Source organism: Coffea arabica, chromosome 10e (genome assembly GCF_036785885.1).
Source record: "Coffea arabica cultivar ET-39 chromosome 10e, Coffea Arabica ET-39 HiFi, whole genome shotgun sequence".
In the NCBI taxonomy this organism is placed as follows: Eukaryota; Viridiplantae; Streptophyta; class Magnoliopsida; order Gentianales; family Rubiaceae; genus Coffea; species Coffea arabica.
The window spans coordinates 8,675,920-8,697,390 of record NC_092328.1 but is presented as its reverse complement, the minus strand read 5'-3'; the positions used below and the strand labels follow the sequence as shown (position 1 = coordinate 8,697,390).

At 38.0% G+C, this 21,471-nt stretch overlaps 1 protein-coding gene, 1 long non-coding RNA gene and 1 other non-coding gene across 5 annotated transcripts in view; 1 reads left to right on the top strand and 2 right to left on the bottom strand.

Annotated features, from left to right (window-relative positions):
• Positions 1–1,486: 1,486 nt before the first annotated feature.
• Positions 1,487–21,471, bottom strand: part of LOC113711208 (uncharacterized) — a 195,439-nt gene continuing 175,454 nt past the window's right edge. The window contains exon 6 of the mRNA XM_072066952.1: positions 1,487–3,236. Within this exon, the coding sequence (XP_071923053.1) occupies positions 1,487–3,236 (1,750 nt within the window). The remainder of the gene's footprint in view (positions 3,237–21,471) is intronic.
• Positions 5,709–5,815, top strand: LOC113713125 (small nucleolar RNA R71). The gene has a single exon (XR_003453455.1). It is a non-coding gene; the product is annotated as a small nucleolar RNA R71 (small nucleolar RNA).
• On the bottom strand, positions 11,421–15,010 carry LOC113712042 (uncharacterized). 3 transcript variants are annotated; one of them, XR_003453208.2, is made up of 5 exons: positions 14,750–15,010; positions 13,795–13,834; positions 13,223–13,316; positions 12,952–13,063; positions 11,421–12,413 (listed from the first exon to the last, which is right to left on the bottom strand). It is a non-coding gene; the product is annotated as an uncharacterized lncRNA (long non-coding RNA). The 3 variants fall into 3 exon arrangements; XR_003453209.2 differs by having other exon boundaries at positions 11,421–12,302; positions 14,750–14,905; XR_011822014.1 differs by having other exon boundaries at positions 12,200–12,293; positions 14,750–14,889.

The window sequence follows — 21,471 nt, the reverse complement described above, 5'->3', positions numbered from 1 at the left end:
AGCAATTATGTCAACCCAACGTTCGCGGTGCTGAGGCGGCGCGCGGCTGCTGCTTCGTGCGCGATGGAGGTGCTGACGCGCAGAGGCTGTCTTGCGCTGAGTTGCACAGGGGAGAAAACCCGCGCGGAAGCTGAGGTTGTGGCGTGGGAAGGTGGCTGCGCGCAGATTTGGTGGTAGCGCGCTGAGGTCGCGCGCTGAGTGGGGCAAGCGTCGCGCGCGGCAGGAGTTCTGGCGCGAGCAGGCTCTGCACGGTCGCTGGGCGCGGGCTATCGCGGGCGGCAGCGCATGCGGGCTTCTGCGGTGAGAGGGAGAAGGAGGCGCGCAGGTAGCGTGCCTCTCTGGCTTGGGCGCAGGTGTACTGGTGCTTGCGCAGGAGGCGTGCGCTGCCGACGAGGCGCTGTGGATCTGCTACGCCGGACGAGGCCTTGCGGACGGCAGCGGCTATGGCGGACTGCGGACGGCGGCGGCGGCGGCGGACTGACCAGAACAGGGAGAAGAAGTGCAGCGTAGCCAAAAGAAATTTGGAGGAAAGAGACCCAGACCAGTCAAAGAAGAAGGGAAAGTGGAAGGAGTAGGGTCTTGGTCAAACATTTTTTTTTTTTTTTTGACTTTCGCTATCGGAGGGGTTGGAAGGCGTGGGCACGCCTTGGAACCGCTAGTCTCCAATTCGCCCAGGGCACCTGTCGCAACCTTTCCAAGGCGTGGGCACGCCTTGGAACCCCTATTCTTCTGTCCAACACCACAAAAACAATCAAAACATTAAAAGGAAACTGAAAAATTGCAGAGTAATGAAGAACGATCACTACTAATATTGTAATCCTTGGGTTGCCTCCCAAGCAGCGCCTTTCTTTAACGTCTTTGGCTAGACATGACCTTCAACTGTTTAGACTTCACCACTTGGATTATCAAGGAATAGAACCTCCACTTGCTCACTATTAAACCCTTCATAATAAGGTTTTAAACGATGACCATTGACTACGAACTTTTTCTCCGTCTTAAAACTTTGGATTTCCACTGCACCATAATGAGAAATATTAGTAACAACAAATGGACCAATCCAACGGGAACGCAACTTACCAGGAAAAAGCTTAAGTCTCGAGTGATAAAGTAGGACTTTTTGCCCAACGACAAATGACTTTCTCGAAACCTGTTGGTCATGAAAAACTTTGCTCTTCTCCTTATATATTGCAGCGTTCTCATAGGCTTCATTCCTTAGCTCCTCCAACTCTTGTAATTGGAGCTTTCTGTGTCCCCCGGCCTCTATAAGGTCCATGTTACACCGCTTAAGCGCCCAGAATGCTCTGTGTTCAAATTCCACCGGGAGGTGGCAGGGCTTCCCAAAAACTAACCTGTATGGGGACATCCCAATTGGTGTTTTATATGCCGTGCGGTAGGCCCAGAGAGCATCTTCCAATTTCAGACTCCAGTCTTTCCTATCAGGCCGCACCATCTTCTCTAAAATTGACTTGACCTCCCTATTCGACACTTAGGCCTGCCCATTCGTCTGTGGATGATATGGAGTGGACACTTTATGGAGCACACCATACTTACGAAACAATGCAGTGAATGTTTTATTGCAGAAATGGGTGCCCCTGTCACTCACTATAGCTCTCGGCATTCCAAAACGGACAAAAATGTTAGATCTTATAAAATCTGCGACCACTCTAGAATCATTAGTCCGGGTGGCTTTTGCCTCCACCCATTTGGAAACATAGTCAACAGCAAGTATAATGTACAAGAAACCAAAAGATGAGGGGAAGGGACCCATGGAATCTATACCCCAGACATCAAAAATCTCAACAAATAATATGAGGGTTTGACTCATTTGGTCTCTTCGAGAAATATTCCCCACCCTTTGACACTTATCACAAGATTTGCAGAACAAATATGCATCCTTAAAGAGAGTAGGCCAATAAAAACCACTTTCTAACACTTTACGAGCTGTCTGCTTTGGACCAAAATACCCTCCACATGCAAATGAATGACAGAAAGTCAAAATAGAATGAAACTCACCTGCACTTACACACCTTCTTATCACTTGGTCCGAGCATTGCCTCCACAGGTAGGGGTCATCCCAAATATAGTGCTTGGCGTCACTTTTTAATTTATCTCTTCTAGCCTTTGGCCAACCTGCAGGTAATTGGTTTGCTACCAAAAAATTGACAATATCAGCATACCATGGTGCCGACGAATTAATGGCTAAAAGTTGCTCCTCGGGAAATGATTCTCTCAACGGTAGATCTTCTTGATTTGTGAGCAACCGGCTCAAATGGAAAGCCACCAAATTTTCGACTCCGCTCTTGTGCTTGATCTCTAGATCGAATTCCTGCAGGAGCAAGATCCACCTAATCAGCCTCGATTTTGCATCCTTCTTCGCCAGCAAGTACCTCAAGGCTGCATGATCAGAGAAAACAATTACTTTTGCACCCAACAAATATGACCTAAATTTTTCTAGTGCAAAAACAACAGCTAGTAATTCTTTCTCCGTCGTGGAGTAATTAAGTTGGGCTCCACTTAATGCTCTCGACGCGTAGTAAATCACGTGTGGCACTCTTCCAATTCTTTGCCCCAAAACGGCCCCCACGACATAGTCACTCGCGTCGCACATGATTTCAAACGGAACGCTCCAATCTGGTGGTTGAATGACAGGCGGCGATGTCAACGACTCCTTCAATTTATCAAAAGCCACCTTACATTCATTCGTGAAATCAAATGGCACGTCCTTTTGCAGTAACTTGAACAGGGGTGCTCCTATCTTTGAGAAATCTTTGATAAATCTCCTGTAAAATCCTGCATGACCCAAAAACGAACGCACTTTCCGTACACATACGGGGTAAGGTAGAGCAGAAATAAGGTCTATTTTAGCTTTATCTACCTCTATTCCCTTAACCGACACAACGTGCCCTAAGACAATGCCATGATCTACCATAAAGTGACATTTTTCCCAATTAAGCACCAAATTCGTCTCTATGCATCTTTTCAGAATTAGAGCCAGATTCTCAAGGCATTCATCAAAACTGTCCCCGTATACACTAAAATCATCCATGAACACCTCAATTATTCTTTTCACATATTCAGAGAAAATACTTACCATACACCGTTGAAAGGTTGCTGGAGCATTGCAGAGGCCGAAAGGCATCCGGCGGTAGGCAAACGTGCCAAATGGGCATGTGAAGGTAGTCTTTTCCTGGTCTTCTGGTGCGATCGCGATCTGAAAGTAACCTGAAAAGCCATCCAAGAAACAATAGTAAACACGACCTGCCAATCGTTCTACCATCTGATCAATAAAAGGGAGGGGGAAATGGTCCTTTTTAGTCACAGAATTTAGCCTCCAATAGTCGATGCACTGACGCCAGCCAGTAGCTTTCCTGACCGGGACCATATCACCCTCCTGGTTCTCCTCCACGGTCACTCCCGCCTTCTTCGCAACCACTTGGACAGGACTCACCCACGGACTATCCGAAATAGCGAAAATGATCCCTACCTCCAGAAGCTTGAGTATCTCCTTTTTCACAGCTTCCATCATCAGAGGGTTCAATCTTCGCTGTGCTTGCCTCACCGGCTTTGCATCATCCTCGAGTCTTATCCGGTGCATACACAAGGACGGGCTAATCCCCTTAATATCGGCTATGCTCCACCCGATTGCCTCCTTATACTCCCTAAGGATTCGCACCAGTCTGTCCTCTTGACTTGGAGATAGGTGTGCAGAGATGATCACCGGAAGTGTCTCCCGATCTCCTAGGAATGCGTACTTTAGATGCTTCGGGAGGGGCTTTAGTTCTAACTCCGGTGCCTGCACAACTGAAGGGAGCAACTTTGTCTGAGCCTCTGGCACAAAAAGAGAAGTAAGCTCATACCTTGGGGATACGGGTGGAAGTGAGTGTAAGGCTTCAACAGCATGGAACAAATCTTCCCCGAGGTCCACATCAAGAGTTACACCCAACTCCAGATGCTTGATTAGAGCCACTTCCAATGCATCTTTTCCATCTAATTCGAAAGTTTCCTGAACAAAAGGCTCAATAATGCTCAAAGCAAAGACCGAGTTAGATTCTTCTGGATACTTCATCGCCTCAAAAATATTGAAATTCACAGTTTCAACATCAAATTCCATTGACAAAGTACCCTCATTCACATCTATCTTAGTCCTGGCAGTGCTAAGAAATGGTCTACCTAACAAGATAGGTGACGGGTTTAATGATTTTTCATCTCCCATGTCCAAGATATAAAAATCTGCAGGAAAGACTAACTCATTTACCTGAACCAAGACATCCTCAACTAGCCCCTCTGGATATGCATTTGTGCGATCAGCTAGTTGGATTATGATGGCTGTTTCTTTAAGTGGCCCAAGATTTAGAGAAGCAAAAATGGTCTTTGGCATCACATTGATTGACGCCCCTAAATCTAACATTGCTTTCCTGATCGGTGTATTCCCTATCTTACAGGGGATCGTGAATATACCTGGATCTCCACACTTGGGTGGAAGCTTTCTTTGGAGCATTGCTGACACATTCTCTCCCACCGCTACTCTTTCGTCCCCTCTCAGTTTTCTCTTATGGGTGCATAGATCCTTGAGAAATTTAGCATATTTCGGTATCTGCTTGATTGCATCCAGTAAAGGGATGTTAATCTCCACTTTTCGGAACACATCTAAAAGCTCTTTTTCCTTCTCTACCTTTTTTGTCTTCTCCAGCCTGCAAGAAAAAGGAGGTAAGTTAGATTTAATAGTGGACGGAGAAGTGAAGGTTACCTTAGAATCCTTGCGAATACGCCCTTCCTCTTCAATTTCCTTCTCTATCTCCTCTTCACTCTTGCTTTTTGAATTTCCTTCTTTAGGCCCTTCCAGTATCTTGCCACTCCTCAGTGTCATGGCACTTACATTCCTGGGATTTACTTCGGGTTGTGAGGGTAACTTTCCATAAGCGTGGGACTCCAAGCGATTGATGGCAGTTGCCATTTGGCTTATTCGAGCCTCCATATCCTTCATGCCTGCTTTTGTGTCCTGCTGGAACTGAGTGGTGCTCATGGTTAAGGCTCTAGTTTCTTGCTGGAGTTGAGCCATATTTGTGGTCACTGACCTGGTCTCCTGTTGGAGCTGTCTAGTCTCTTGCTGGATCTGGGCGGTAGTTGTAGCCAGACTCTTGACAATATCCTCTAAGGAACTCCCTGTGTTGGAGGATGAGGGTTGCGGTTTCGGTTGCCATGGTTGCTGAAATCCTGGTGGACGATTCGGAAATGAATTTTGTTACCTGTTCCCATAACTGAGATTGGGACGGTTCCTCCAGCACGGATTGTACGTATTGGAGTACGGGTCGTACTGCCTGCGGGGCGCGGGCACGCCTCCGGCCATGTTTACCTGTTCCGCCCCGTCCTCTTGCAAAATGGGGCACGTGTCCGTGCAGTGGTCCATGCTAGTACAGATTCCACACACCTTTGTTCGCGGCGTGTCTCTCATGGCTAATTGCCTAACAACAGACGTCAATTCTGATAGTTGCTGCTGTATGGATGAAGTCTCTACCTCGTTGACTCTACGGGGAGGGTTGCTCTCACGTAAGCCAAATTGCTAGAAGTTCTCTGCCATGGCTTCGATGAGCTCCCACGCTTCCCTCGGTGTCTTGTTTGCAAGTGCTCCCCCACTCGCAGCATCAATAATACTTCTATCGGTTGATTGGAGCCCTTCATAGAAGTATTGGATTAATAGTTGTTCACTAATTTGATGCTGCGGGCATCTAGTGCACAATTTGTTAAACCTTTCCCAGTATTCATACAAGGACTCACCGGGATATTGTTTAATGCCGCAGATCTCCTTCCTCAAACTCGCAACCCGGGATGCAGGGAAGAATTTTTCCAAGAATTTCTTTTTCAGCTGCGCCCATGTGGTAATACTACCTGCTGGTAGGTAGTACAGCCAATCTTTAGCTGCATCCTTGAGAGAGAACGGAAAGGCTCTCAGTCTAATTTGCTCTTCAGTGACCCCAGGAGGTTTCATACTAGAGCAAACCACCTCGAACTCCTTGACGTGCTTGTGAGGTTCTTCGCCAGAGAGACCATGGAAAGAAGGTAGGAGATGAATTAACCCCGACTTCAATTCGAAAACAGTATTCTCAGCCAGAGTGGGAAATGTGATGCATAAGGGCTGGTGAGTCAACTCCGGGGCAGCCAGCTCCCTTAATGTCTGGGTGTTGGCCATGCTTACTTCGACTTCCGCGGACTCGTTTGCAGCAAATAAGTGCCCTTCTTTTCGCCTCTTGGTCTCTTGCCTCTGCCTACGGGCTGCCTTCTCAACCTCAGGATCGTATACCAATTCACATGTGCGAGAAGAACGGGGCATAAACTAGGAAAAATACCAAGAAAAATAGAATAAAATAAAAATAAAATAAGAACTGAATGTGAAAAGAACCAAATAATCCAAACGCCAGCTCCCCGGCAACGGCGCCAAAAATTGACAGGTGCTGAACCTATGCAATAATAATTACTAAAAAGTCCTAATTACCACCTCAATTAAATAATTATGGAACAAATCCAAGTACTGGAGCAGGGACCCTAGGTGTGCAATGGGTTACTTGATTCACCCTGTTCCCGAAGAGTTTGCTTGATCCGATATACCAGATTTGTCTATAAAAATATTAATTTTGCTTACAATGGCAAGTAGGGTCGATTCCACAGGGAGCGGGTAGGAAATTATTTCTTTCCAAATTAGCAGAACGAAATTAGGGGACTTTCAATGGGAGGCAAATAAAAATAAAAATAAAAATAAAACAAACAAAATTCAAAACTAACTCACAAAACACAATTCACTAAAAATAGCAATTAATAAAATTCTACCAAAAGGATTAACTGCTCAGGCACGGTCCAATTAAATGATCATCGATGCAAAGATATTTCATCAATTCATCACTAGGTTGGTTATAGTTATCAATAAACTCTGAAAACCAGTCTTCCTTACCTTTCCGACAGTCAAGATACGACCATTGACTGCTTCCCTAATCAGATAACAACCTTAGGTACGACCGTAGGAATTTAATTATCCAATTGCATTAAAACTAGAAGAACCCAACCCTAACCAATAAACACGCTAAGAGGGTTTATTTAAGCTAGATCTTGCGTTTCCCCATCATAAAACCAATTATGGTGGTTGCCACGATGTGTTAACTAAATGAACAATTACGGATTCTATTCAATTAACGTGGCAGTAGGCTATTAAATTAAATCAAATACCCGGCCGTTGATATTCAATTAATGAAATACCCATGAACAATTAATTCAGGAAATGCATGAATAGCAATAAATTGAGAGAAATAATGAAAATTCGATTAGATCTCACAGATATTATGGACCGCGCCTTCGCGTCAACCTTTGGGTAGAGGAGAAAGTTAGCCGCTCCTCATCATGTCAATCCCGCGTGATTTAATCGAGTTCATTCAATTAATTGTCGGAGAGTTGGAAGGGTGAAACAATGAAGGAACAGTTTCTTCGTATTTTGCGTCCACAATGGAGCCGCGCGCACAAGGGGAATCTTTTTCCCTAATTGCGGCTAGAGAGAAAAGAGAAGCCCAAAAACGTCTGACAGAAAAGAGACAAGACGAAAGCTAAATGTCCTCCTAATTTCTAATGTAATTGCTGCTGAAGTAGGAAAAACGAAGAAAAAGCAAAAGACGGCGTCTGACCAAAAAGTAGAAAAAGAAACTAAAGCTAAAAGTAGTGATGTCTTGAATCTCGCTTTTTCCTTTCTTTATAGCCGCCGCAGGAGCTCTCCAGACGTCTGGCCCAATTCCCTCCAACAAAAGCTAGCCTTTTGGAGTTTTTATCCCATGCTTCTCGCGGTTCACGTGGACCGCAGTCCGGCTTTCGGTTTCGTCCACCTTCTAAGGCGTGGCCACGCCCTGAGACGAAAAGTTTTCTGAAAATTTACCCCGCGAGATCATTTTTCATGCCTACCACTTACAATTCACACAAATATCGAATATGAGTGAAATTCCAATTCTTAGCACCGTGAATAGCCAAAATTAGGACAAAATAACAGTGCAAAATACGCCAAATAACCGTTCTACCAAATAACCGTCTGAGAGTACTTTTTGTTTTTGGAATTCTCTTACAGTAAAACCTAATGCAAAGCTTTACCCTGCAACACTCAAGAGATCATTCCTTAACCATGTTACAATTGAAGTATTTTCGAGAATGTAGTACGAGGAATAAATTAGTGTAACTATGAACCTTGCTTATCGTAGATAAATCTAAGAAAGGCTGATCAAAGAGAAAACGATCACAAATTTTGAGATGGCGCACGACATTGTGATGTTAGATGAAGACATTGAAGCCCTGAAGTTTTAGTTTCCAAAATCTTTTGATGTATTTCACACAAATCTCGAATATATACACTTTGTCGACGCACAATAATATATTATGCCTGTCAGTATGATGAGGGGAAAAAAGGGTTTAAATTTCTTTAGACCGGCCACCACAGTCAATGAGGTTGAGTTAATCTGAGCTCGACCGGTCCAACCAATTAAGAAAACAGGTGAGCTTCGGTTCAATTCGAACCCCACAAAATTACACGCCAAGCTTTGAAGAAAGGCTCGGTCTTACTTAAGCCGACCAACATATTATTTTGGATATTCGTACATTAATATTGTATAGATAATTAAACAATAATGAAACAGTGCGCAGAAATTTGTGTAGCTTTACAATCAAACTAACTATCTGAGTGACATGGGCTGTTTTTATCAACATATGGCTCTGAAATGAAATGTGGCGATGTGGTTAATTATATATATAATGCTGGAAGTTCTAGTGGTTAAATTAACAGGGATAAATAGTTATTTCAGCTGGTATTAATCTCTTTAATCCATTACACGGACCTCACGCGGAGGACAAAGTTCATTGCAATGCCTTCACGGATACTTCAGGCCCCGATCTCATTGTGGCAATCACTGCTTCGGGGTCGTATGGTGAGCCTGGCCGCCGTACAGATAAACTCTATATATACATGTGTGCGTGTGTGTGTTTGAAATTATGGATTTAGCTACAACTTCATAATATAGCCAACAAAGCCCATTCCGCAAATCTCAAGTGTCTCACAGCTGATCATTATGGACCCTGAATATTTACTTTGAAGAGGTAATTCCATACACATGGATTTTGAAATCAACATAAAAATCTTATGAAGTTATTGTGCAAAGTTTCTAATTCATAAATAACATTTTTTTAAAAATCTTTCAATTTTTAATTAGAGGAGAAAATATAGGTTAATTTCCAGGACATGGGGTGGTGGCACTCCCTGCCCCAATTCCCATCCTTGCCTCTAAGATAACAAAAACTTTTTGAAAAAACTCAAATGCCTCTATAAAATTCTTTTAAACCAAAGAATCTAATGATCATAGATTTCTTTTACAGATACTGCTCTGCGTGTCCTTAAGAGATATCCGGAGTTAGCTCTTAAAAAAAATCCCAAAGGAATGTCCATACTTCATGTACTTGCAATGAAGCCTAAAGCATTCCGGAGGGAAAATAAACGCTCTCTCTATTGATATCCTGGATGTATGATTGTAAGTACTCCTTTTCGAATCTTCATCCTTAGAATTTCTGGTTCGCTTAAGGTTTATTCCATATATGCAATATACATATACATTTATATATTTACACACACACACTCTTAAGTATATGCTTTCATAAGTAAAATTTGAGACGTGAAAGTTATTTCTTTCATTTCCAGCTCATTACTGTAGTGTAGGATTTCTATCTTTATCGTGGCTGCAATTCATCAGTATCAAGTACATTGATATGCGATAGGTAGTTCTTCAGTTTATTAGTTCCAATTTTTGTGATTTTCCATATAAGATGCATGTCTATTTAACATAACCCTTTTCCTTTTCGGCACCCATCACATTTCTAAATAGTTTTGGGCATGTCGCACCTTTCTTTGCTTCTCCAATCGGCCGCTGGACCAGCCTTGATTTCTGGGGGACAAAGGGATCGCAAGCTTTGGTGCATCAAGAAAATTGGCTGCAGTCTTTTGGCATATGACAGGGTTTGACCTCCTTCCACAATAGTTGTTTGCGTGAGAATATCCTCTTTTTTTTCTTGTACTCTCAAAATTTTAATTCCAAAATAGTTTCTTGTTTACGTGCTCATTTCTTGTTCAACGTCATTAAGCGAACCCAGTTAAATTCAATGGCCATCAATTATTCGTAATTCGTAAATTTTAAGAAAAATACAGACCAGCGGCCCCAAAGTAATCTCGCAATCCTAAGCAAAATTGGCTCCTACACCTCAACTCCAATCTGTCCCAGGTCCTGCATTTCAGATGCAGTGAGAATTACAATGGGTAAATGTAAGTCATGCAATGTTTTTTCGTAATTCTATCTCAAACCGCGTATAGACTACTCTTAATTTACTTTCCATATAAGATGCGTGTCTACCTAACATAACCCTTATACTTTTAGGCACCCATCACATTTCTAAACAGTTTTGGGCTTTTTGTTACACTGTTAGTAATACATCTATTTTACTCCACATGGGAGTTGTCCTAACGGCCCTACCGAAATTTTGAAACAAAGGGACAAATAGTGTTACCTAAAAATAAAATGCATTGTGTAACGTCAAAAAGCATGATAGCATATCCAAAACTTTATTTAACTTGATTTCCATATTTTCTCATTTTGGTTTGTGACATAGTTTTGCTAAAATTTGATTGATTGCCTAGCATTAGCAAATTGATGAAGCGCATCAACCTAGATACAAACTCTGATTAACTGCATGCATGCCGTGGAAGCATTAGTCTATAAACGAGTTAAGATGGAAAATGCCTCGAAAATTATTTTTGGATGAGCATAAATATTTGCTAACTAATGCAAAGGAATTATTGAAGGGTATGTCAAATTCATCACACGGCTAGTCCATAAGAATTCGAGGATGACTTCAACGAACTCTTAGGTACCTTTTATTTTAGTATGGCAACATTGGAGGGCAACTCAACATTACTGGGCAACTTTTTTCTTTATGTCAACAACAAAAATCCAACACACAAAATCCGTTAATTACTTTCGGAACTAAACAACACCCGCTTAAAATTCTGTGTCATATATATCACTTTCATTAAACTTAACATGTTTAGATAGATAAATATAGCAGATTATGTTTGATTAGGTAATAAACCAAGGAATTCTGTCCTTCAGATTATAAAACAGCATAAAAGTAATTTTGTGACTGTCCCTTGGAAAAGTCATAAAAAAGTTCAAAACCATTTCAACCATAAGACCCAAAACCATAGGGAGAACGTAAGATGCTAGATTGTAGATCAATCTGAACTGACGCTGTCACATTACAAAATCTCTCATCATAATGCCAGAGGACTGTCATACGAAAATATCATTCAATGTCTGAGAGAGGCCTACTAGTAATTGGAGTAAACAAAATAATATCTCTAGCATTCCCAACATAAAACAGAACTATATTGAACTTTCTTTGGATTTCAACGAACATTCATCATAATTCATCATCTAGACTTAAGTAAAATTTCAGGTAAAAACTGTAAAAGAGGACAAAATAAAGCAAAACTCTTTCCCTAGTGCCATGCTGCAGAAGAGTTGTGATTAATTTCTAACTGTCGAGTTGTATAAGCATATTTATCAGCCCAATTATCCAAAAGAAGATAACTTCTAAACCCGGTATATGGAAATGAAAATTGTGCAGAAGCTTCAGCCAAAAAAAAGGAAAAGCAGCAAAGCAGCAGCTGATCACTTCTTCAAAACCCCCTGCTTCTTACCGGAATCTGCTGCCTTTCTCTTGTCCTTTCTTTCCCTCTTCTTTAATGCAGTCATGCGGGCTTTCAGAATGCCTATTCTTGTTTATGGGAGTTGCCAGGATATTCAGATTTCCATAGATGCAGAGTTATCAGGCTTCTCCACAACATGATCCACTCAAACGCTGAAGCTTGCATCACGATGATTTGTCAGCCCTTTCTTTTCTCTTCAACTACGTTCTCTAATCATACACTGCTAAACTATTCCTTTCAGAAGGGAAAAAAGGAAACCCAACAATAATCATCTGCCGCTTCAAGTAGAAAAGAAATATGCCAGCCCCACTACAGTTCACATAAAGCTGCCAAAGCTGGAAAAACTCAGAAGTCCTCCAAACCTCTACTACATTATAAGCAGATATTCCTCAAATAAAGCCAATCCAATTGCGTCCTTTTATCTATCACTTTTGGCCAACTTAACCTGATCTTCCACTGCTTCAAACATCACCTTTGCCTGCTTCCTGTCCTCAGTTTGTCTTTTAAACCTTACGAAGAATGACTGTGATGGCTAATAAAGAGTAAGCATGAACATAACGTTATATGGCAGCCAAAAATGTTTCAAAAATGTTTCTATTATAATTTTGCCTCGCTTTCCATTGACCTAAGCTCCAGCATGAACCTAAACCAAAAGAAATCCCAAACAGAATGTTTCATCAAACATGCATTCTGATGCAATTATTTAATTGACCCTCGAGTAAATTTTATTACCAACAAAGATACCCCATTTCAGACTTGACAAATCCACCTTTGCTATTGTGATTCCAAGACCAGAAGAGATTATTAACTCACTCTCCTTAAAGCATCATCTTCCCAAAGTGCTAGTTAGTTGCATTACTTTCTTGAGAGACCATAGAGCGAGGAACTCAGAAAATCGCTATTAGCTTAACTAATTGTATATTTCCACTTTTTATATTTTTGGATGCAACAAACTTCCTAGTTTCAACTTCGTAGTAAAACCGACTTTTCAATTATGGAAGTCAGCAGCTTTCAATAAAAGAATGTGTCTTCTTATTCAATTTTCCCTTCTTATTCCTTGAGGCAATTATGGGGAGGAAACTCGAGGTCCACCAATCAAACCACAAAAAAAGAAAAAGCAAGAAAAATCAACAAATAAATCAAAATCTGAAATTAAAACAGGTAAAAGTAACTGTGCTTACCATAGTAGATATAGTCTATTTGCCATCTGTAGCTCGAATAAGACACTTGTACTCATTTTTCTCCCCAGCAGTCTTCATCTTATTCCTCTGGAGCTTAGACTTGTCAGACGCTCTAAATTCAATGCGCATCAAAAGATTAGAACAGCATGCAACAAAACAATTATAAACGATACCAAACATGAGAAGAGCAGGGAAGACTCAATCAAGATATTGGCAAAGAAAGGAGGTGTATCAGGCAAAACAAAAGGATACAAAAATAAAAAAGACATACAGTATTTAAGTGTCACCCAGACAGAACCCTTTTCTGTGCTTCGCTCAAGCATGTCGGTGAGTTCATTAAGAAATGGGTCCGGTTGTAGACGGACCTGAAAGGAACCAATCAACAATGCATCAGTTAAAAGTGATTAGATACAGAGCAAAGATTCAGACTATAAGAAAAGAGTCACGGTTAAAAGCTTCTAATAGCTACAAATGAACCATGAATACACAGTATATGGTACACAAACATTAAAACAATGGAACAAAAACATCACACACAACTCTTGACATACTTCACAACCACACATGGAGAAAGTGGAAATGCTACAATTAACTGTATCAAGCACTGATACACCATGAAAACTTAAGGGAAAACAAATAACAGATCTTGTACTAAACTTATATAGCATTCCAACATATTGAGCCTTATACTTGTCAACTGACTTTCAATTATGCATCAATTGCTCCTTCCGAATTGGATATTCATGATTTGTGGCATTAATAGTTTCTTTACCAAAGAAATAAGACCAGAATATGGAACTTAAGTAATATCATAATTATCAGCGTATTACATGCCAGACATACCTTGGAAATGTTCTTTGGTTGACTAGCTCCTGATGACATCCTGGACAAATGCAAAAAAGTAGCCACATACATCAATGTGAGTGCAGATAGAATGGGCCAAATGAACACTAACTTCAAAATGCCTAAATTAAAAAATTCCAAGGAAAAATATCTTAACATTTGAAAGTAATGATAATCATTGTGTCTCAGTCAATTTGCATGTTTTCTGCATGCTAGAATCATTATGATCTCCTCCATTGTATCTACAAGGTGAAAACTTCCCCGAAACAGAGACTTTTGTAAGCTTTAATGCGGATATATCCCAAGAAACCTAATTGCAGGTTCTATCAACCAGTAATAGCTTATAATGTAATGGTTGGTATCTTTGCTGGGAAAAAAGGGGGGAAAAAAGAAAAAGAAGCAGAAAAAAAAAATCTAAGAGTACAATGACAGAAGTTAAAAGAACATTGTCCAATAAAATTTCAGAAACATTCAAGTTTCCAAGAAATATCGAGGATGTACAGCCTGAAAATTAAAATCAAGTAGCTCAAAATTTGGGCTTTGAACCATACCAAATCACAATAGCTTTCAGATTAACAACAACGAATTACTAAAACTAGACTACATAAAAGACCGTTGCTCAAAATTCTACCAAATTTTAATTCATATATGGAAATCAGAACACAATTAAAACCCCTAATTTCTTGCAAACAAACAAAAACCGGCAAAAGTAAATAAAATAGAATACAGCCCACAAATATTTTAATTAACAATTTATACTAATCGTATCCAAGAGAACATAATTCATTTAGCAAATTTTAACAAATAGAAACAGAAAAAAAGGTTACTAATATCGAATCAATCTAGGGCGTGGCCTTAAATCGTGCAAAACAGAAGGAAGAAACTGAGATAAAAGTAATAGGAGCACTAACAGTATGAATTTCGCTTGTGAGAGATAAGAAACAGAGATGCAAACCTGAAAATCTCAGTAACCGCGTCAGCGGAAGGAGTGTGATTGGCAGTCGGAGGTCGGCGGGAGTCTCAGGCAGCCGAGCGTTGACTGTTGGGTCGGAGCAGAAAATTTTGAGGACTGTTCGAGCTCCTTGTCCTACTCCGTTGGTCGTTATCGGCAAAATGTGTCACCGATTGCTTATGCGGGTTAACGGGTTAAGCTCGCGGGTTTAGGGGTGAGAACGTACCGAATTCATACTCAAATTGAAATTCAATTTGATAATTTAAAATTTGGTAATTTGGTACAAAAGTGATATTTATCGAATTCACGAATTTTAATATGGCATGAAATAGATAATGAGATTATGAATTTGGTAATAACCGATTTTGCATTTCAAATTCAGTAAAATGAAATAGAATACCATATTATAGCATTCGAATACTAAATTAGTTTATAAAATTATATAATATATAGATAAATACTATTTAGTATTAGTATATACTACTAATATATTAGTATATTATATAGATAAATGCTATTAATAATAGTTAGTATATGGTATTATCATGTACTTATGATAATAATAACATATAATGATGTACAATATACTATTTTAGTATTTGTTAATTGTTATATGACTATAATAACATAAATATACAATAACACATAACATAACTATAATACTTATTATTTTATACATGACTAGAATTAGATAATAATTAATAAGTATAGATATAATACTAATATTAAACAATAAACATAATTAGTAATTAGAATTTAGATATTGGTAATTTGGTACATCATTCATGTTTGAATTATTGAATATTTGAATGCATAACTTGTAACTTTCAAGTATTAGTGTGTGCTAAAATTACATTACATATTTAATATAAAAATTCATATTCTCTATTCACTAATCTTAAGGTTTTAAGTATAGACAAGACAACTAAGTAGTTTAAGTGAATGCATATGAATTGCAAATCAATGTATTAGTGTATTAGCTTTCACTATTAAAAGCAATTAAGTGATTTGCAAATTTTTCCAAAAAAGCTATATAAGAATGGAAACTGCAATTAAAGGATTTAGTAGATTTTTCTTTTTAATGAATACCGAATTCATTACCGTTTTCGAATTCAAATTCGGAAATGAAATGAATTCGTATATCTCCAATTCGAATTTGAAAGCAGTTTAAATTTTTATAAGTCTAATAACTGAATTTACCGAATCATATAACTGAATTACCGATTTTGTACCATTTGCTCACCCCTAGGCGGGTTATTCGCAGGAATGGTGCCATAATATTTATAAATATACATTTTTGCCCTCCAACTTAAGGGCGTTTGTACTTCAGTATCAATGGAAAGATATTTCTTTGTTGTGATTATTTTTCTTGACTGTGAGTGATTCTATTACTTGAATAGATGCAAGAAAACAATACTTTTTCTTGTTTTATGAGCAATTAATTTTCTTTTTATTAAGTATTTTAAACGCTCAAAAAGTATGGCTTAAGAAAATTTAGGTAAAGAAACAGGAATATAAGTGCGAAAATTACGTTGAAATTATTGACATGAAAAACTATACAAAATATGATGTAAGTTGAAATGTGTGACTTGAACCATTATAAGCATTCAAAAAAATATTTCGATCACTGCAAATAAAGAATTTAAACATAACAAGCATGTAGGATTCTAATAATCGATATATAATGTGTAAATAGCTCAAACACATGCAATTTGGCCACATTAATTTATGTAAGCTTAAACAAGAGCACTAATAAAACTTTTGCTTCAGAAAGAAAAATTTCCAAACTACACAATAGATTAATTTTTTTTATCTACATATAAAAGCATGAAACTCGGGTACTGTAAGAATTGGGATTGATTTTGGTCTGGTTATTGTAGTAATATTGATCAATTTGAGGGGTATTTGGTCAGGATAGGACCAGTTATGTTGTAATTTTTTACAATTTCAGTGGCAATTGCTGTAGGCTTTCTTTAGTCTTCTGTGTGTTTGTGTGTTTTATGCCGCCAACGACTAATGTTGAGTGAACCGGTTACGTTGTAATTTGGATGAATTTGGGGGCTTTATTGAATCTGGTCATAGTTAGTAGGTGCTGAGTTGTTGCTTTTCTAGCGCTTGCATGTTGATGGATTGAATTACAGCCGTTGATCGTGTGCTGAGTCTCTACCTCAGCTTCACTTTCACTTCTACTTCCACTTCACTCTCCCAGTACCTGCAACCCTCCTCCTTACTTGGTCTGCTACTTCAGGCACCCTTCTGATTAAGTTCAATCCTGCCTTCCAGTTCTCCACAAAGCATTCAAATCAGAAACCATCATTTTCTTGTTGCATTCCTATATAAGTTTTTGCTTGATTTATTGACAAAATTATAAATAAATTAATAATCTCATAATTTGAATGTTGTCAATCTTTACGTGGATTTATTGAGACAGCTTGCTCATCAGATTAGCTAGGCGAAAGAATTTTTGGGCGAACTACAGCTTCTGGAGATTTTTGCGGACATTCGACATTTGTGGTGAGAATGTTACTCTTGATTTTTGCTTCACCTTCTGCCGTGAGTTTTGTTTATTTGCATGTTTGAATTTACATGTATGATTGATTACATTCACACTTCACAAATCTGTGTTTATAGTAAAGCTCGAATAGAGAAGTTGCTTGATGTTTTTGATTGGTTAAATGTAATTCCATTAGTGCATGCTTCATTTGCAGCCCAAATCAGCGTTGTGTCTCCCTCAAAACATTGCTTTTTACTTGTTGGTAGCAGATTACCCATGTTGATTTGTTAAGTATTTTGTTTTATTTACTACTTTTAGCATCTGGGTTCTTGGAATATGATCTGCCCATCTGGAAAGAATGTAGACTAGAAATTGCAATCTTGTAAGTCAATAGTTCTTGAATGCCTTAATATGGATCAGATGGACAGATTTGAAATATCCGTTTAGAGATTGATTTCATTGAAAAATAATTGGTCAGTATAGATAATATCTTACAATTTGATAAATCTACCCTGTTTTGTAAGACTTGCTCTTTCATAACAGTAGAACATGAATAAAGAGAACAAAATTTAAGCTCACAGGTTAGATGCAACTAGAGGTGTGAAAATGGGCCACTTTGACGGGTTTGGGTTGAGTGAAATGGGTAATGAGTATAAGTAAGTCAACCCATTTATACTCATTTAATTAGATGGGTATAAATGGGTAAGTCAAAAAATGAATTGGGTAACCCAATTATCCATTTATAACCCATTTATTTTAACTTTTTGTAAACTCATTTAAATTTATTTTTGCAAACTAAGTTATCAATTTATACCACTCTTTGCACCCATCATTAGTTTTAAATATTTACTTATAATGTTCAATAAGACTAATTATCAATTTTTTTTCCTATCCATACTTTATGTCACAAAATTACATACTATTTAATAATTGAATAATAAAAATATAAAATTTTGAATTAAGTACTATAAAAATTAACATAAAAACTTAATTCAAAAATTTTGAACCCCTAATATTATTTTCATGTATAAATTTAAATTTTCATTTTGGAAAGGTAGGAAAAGAGACTAAAACTTATCATAAATTGGTAATGCTAAAAAATGAATAAGTTAACAAATTAAGAGAAAAAAATGATAAAATAAAATCAACAAATAATAATAATAATGAAATAAAAGTAGTTAACATCATAACAAAATGCAAAATCTGAAAAAAAAAAACGGATGGGGGAAGAGAGGAGATTTGGGGGAAAACAATTCTAAATGGGTTAATTAGATTTGATGGGTTAACCAATAATATCCATTTATTAAATGGGTATTATTGGGTAACCCATTTATACCCATATGCAAAAACTTAAGATACTCATACCCATCTATTCATGGGCGAGTATGGATAAACACAATTCCGAGTGAAATTAGCAGCTCGTGCATTGTGTAGAAATATAGCTAATAGTGGATCTTTTATCTGCTTTAGATCATTTAGACATAGAAAAGTTCAGTTTGAATTCATATAGGTGATTTTGAAGAGAAACCTTATTCTTTTTTTTTTTGTTTACGAAAAGACTGAGTCATTCTCTACTTTTGACTTATTAGTGAGCATTTTGTTTCCAGCTAAAATTTTTAATGTATGGCCTATTTTCTAACATTTTACTTAAAATATCATTTACTAAGTTCCAGTTGGGTTAAAGCTTGAAGTTAATGTAATACATGTTATCGAGCTATTCAGATAGAAATTTGAGCACCTATTGGGAGAAAACATTGTGTTAAGAATTACATCCAAACATCTTTTACACCACATGAAGCTTGCTCTATATAAGAGGGAATTGTGGATGTAATAGGTGGCACAAAAAATATAAATGGTAACATTGAAAAGTTGATAGTTTAACTGAGATAACTACAGAATCACTTGAAGTTTCATCTTTTTTCCCTATTTTTCTTTGGTAGTTGGGTCACTATTTTTGGATGTAAGTTGACTGAACTATAATTGCATTTAGGTGCACGAGAAGCAGTTGGACTTATTTCTCTGAACCAAAAGGTGAGCTTTGTATGCATTTTCGATTTCTTTACCTTTGTATATCCAAATCTCCAAGTGTTTTGGCTAATCTTTATGTTGGGTAATTGATTGTTTGTTGATATATGGATGTATGATGGGCATTCTGTTCTAATCTAATTTATATAGTAGCGAAAATATGCAAGCCTAGAAGAGGACCATGCAGAGAGGAATAGAAAAGGGTGCAAGCAGCGAGCTGCTTCAAATGCAAATCACGGTACCGGAACAATTCCAAGTTTATGTACTATGGCCGTGATTGTGTGAGGACCCGTACTTTTCTTAATTTTTAGATTTTATTTTCTTTTAATTGCACGTTTTTTCACATTTTCTTTATTCGAAAAATTTTAAAAATAAATTTGATGAGTAAATATAGTTTTAAAATGATTTTTCTAGTATCGGTTAGTTTTTGAGAAATTAAGAGCGTATATCGGATGTAGGACCCACTAGTGCGGAAAGTTCGGTAAAATTCGATCAATTAGGTTAAGTGCTGGATACCGAATTTATTTTAGCAGGTGTTAAGAGATAATTAGAGGATATCATTTGGATGAGTGTTGAGGAAACAAAAGGATAGTTTAGCATTTAATGAAAGTGACAAGTGTCACTTAAAGATTAATTCTTACTTGTTGACCACTATTCATGATTTTACCAAATAAATCAAAATTGACTAAAATTACTCTTCATTTTCAAGTTTCATGGCCGAATATCCTCAAGGGAAAAGAAAGGAAAAGCTCTCAATTTTCTAGTCTCCAATCTTGCCCAATCTTTCAATTCAACCGTTTAATCTTCAAATTACTCCATAAAACCTCTTAGTTTGGTGATATTAAGGTTGGTTGTGAAGTTGTTTAGAAGGCTAAGGTGGTTAGTTGCTTCCTTTCTTGCATTTTAAGGTGAGTATCTAAGGAACTCCTCTTTTGTTCTTGATGATGTTTAATTAATGGCTTGTGGTAGCCTAAGAGGTGTTTTTGTGGGTTATTTCATGATGTTAGTGAGATTGATGACATTTTTCTATTTATTCATGATTTTTCTGTTTTAAGATGATTACTATTGTGTGGCCATGTATGATGGTTGGAAATGATCTAGAATGAAATTAGAGGGTGTAAGTTGTGGTTAATTGCGGAAAATTTCCACATTGAAAGGAAATTCTGGAAATTAGGGTTTCAATTCAACCATTCTGTCTGGTACTGTTCCTCATAGGTAGAGGCCGAATTAGCCTTGGATTAAAACATAAAAGTTGTAGGGAATGATATTTTATAGATGTCTACAAAATTTCAGGCCAATCGGAGCAACGTAGCCTATGAAAAGACTGAAATACCCCTGCTGCCCTGTTTTCTACCTGAACATGCTAATCAGCTTCTGTAATTAGTTGTTTTGACCAGGAATACTACTGATTTGGTCGTCGATGTCTTCTTAAGAAATATAGCCTGGTATCTTAGATTTCGGATGGCTTTAGAATCACTTGAATTGGACTTTGGTAGCCTGAATTATGGTTGTTTAACCAGAATGCAATTTGCTAACATGTTTATGCGGTTCCGATTTGGTACATTGCAATTTTGACTTAGTTGCACTACAAACTGGACTGAGTGGCCTTCTTCAATATTGTAGCCCTTTCTGTTAACTTCGAAACGGTGTATATTGCACCTCCATCTGATAATTATAGTGCCAGTTGTGTCCAATACGTTAAACGACGTCAAAACTGTTTTTGGATTTTAGGTCTTAACTTTCATTTCCGGTCATTTTCCTAACTAAATTTTGTACTTGAATGACTTTGAGCCTATTGAACGGCTGTTGTGATGAATTTATATTATGTATGACTTTGGGGTTGATTGAGGAAAATAATGAAGCCATAAGTGGCTAAGAAAATAGGTAAATACAGATGGCATGCTGCCCAAAGTTTTAGCGCTACGCGATTCTTTCAAATTGAGTTGATCTTGGTAAAAATGATGGGTTTTGGGAGTTGTTTGTAACCCTAGGACCAACTGTTATCCTTTTTGCTCAAAAGTCATATTTTATTCTTTTGTACTAGTACTTGTACTAGTACTTAACATGGAAAGGCGTACGACATGTAGTCGAGTCTCACTTGTGCATTCCGTTTACTCGATTTTGGATGTGAAACCTTCAATTGGTTTACTTTGATGATTTTAGGGTTTCTTGGCGATTAAAGCCAATCTGAAGTAAAAACTTTTGA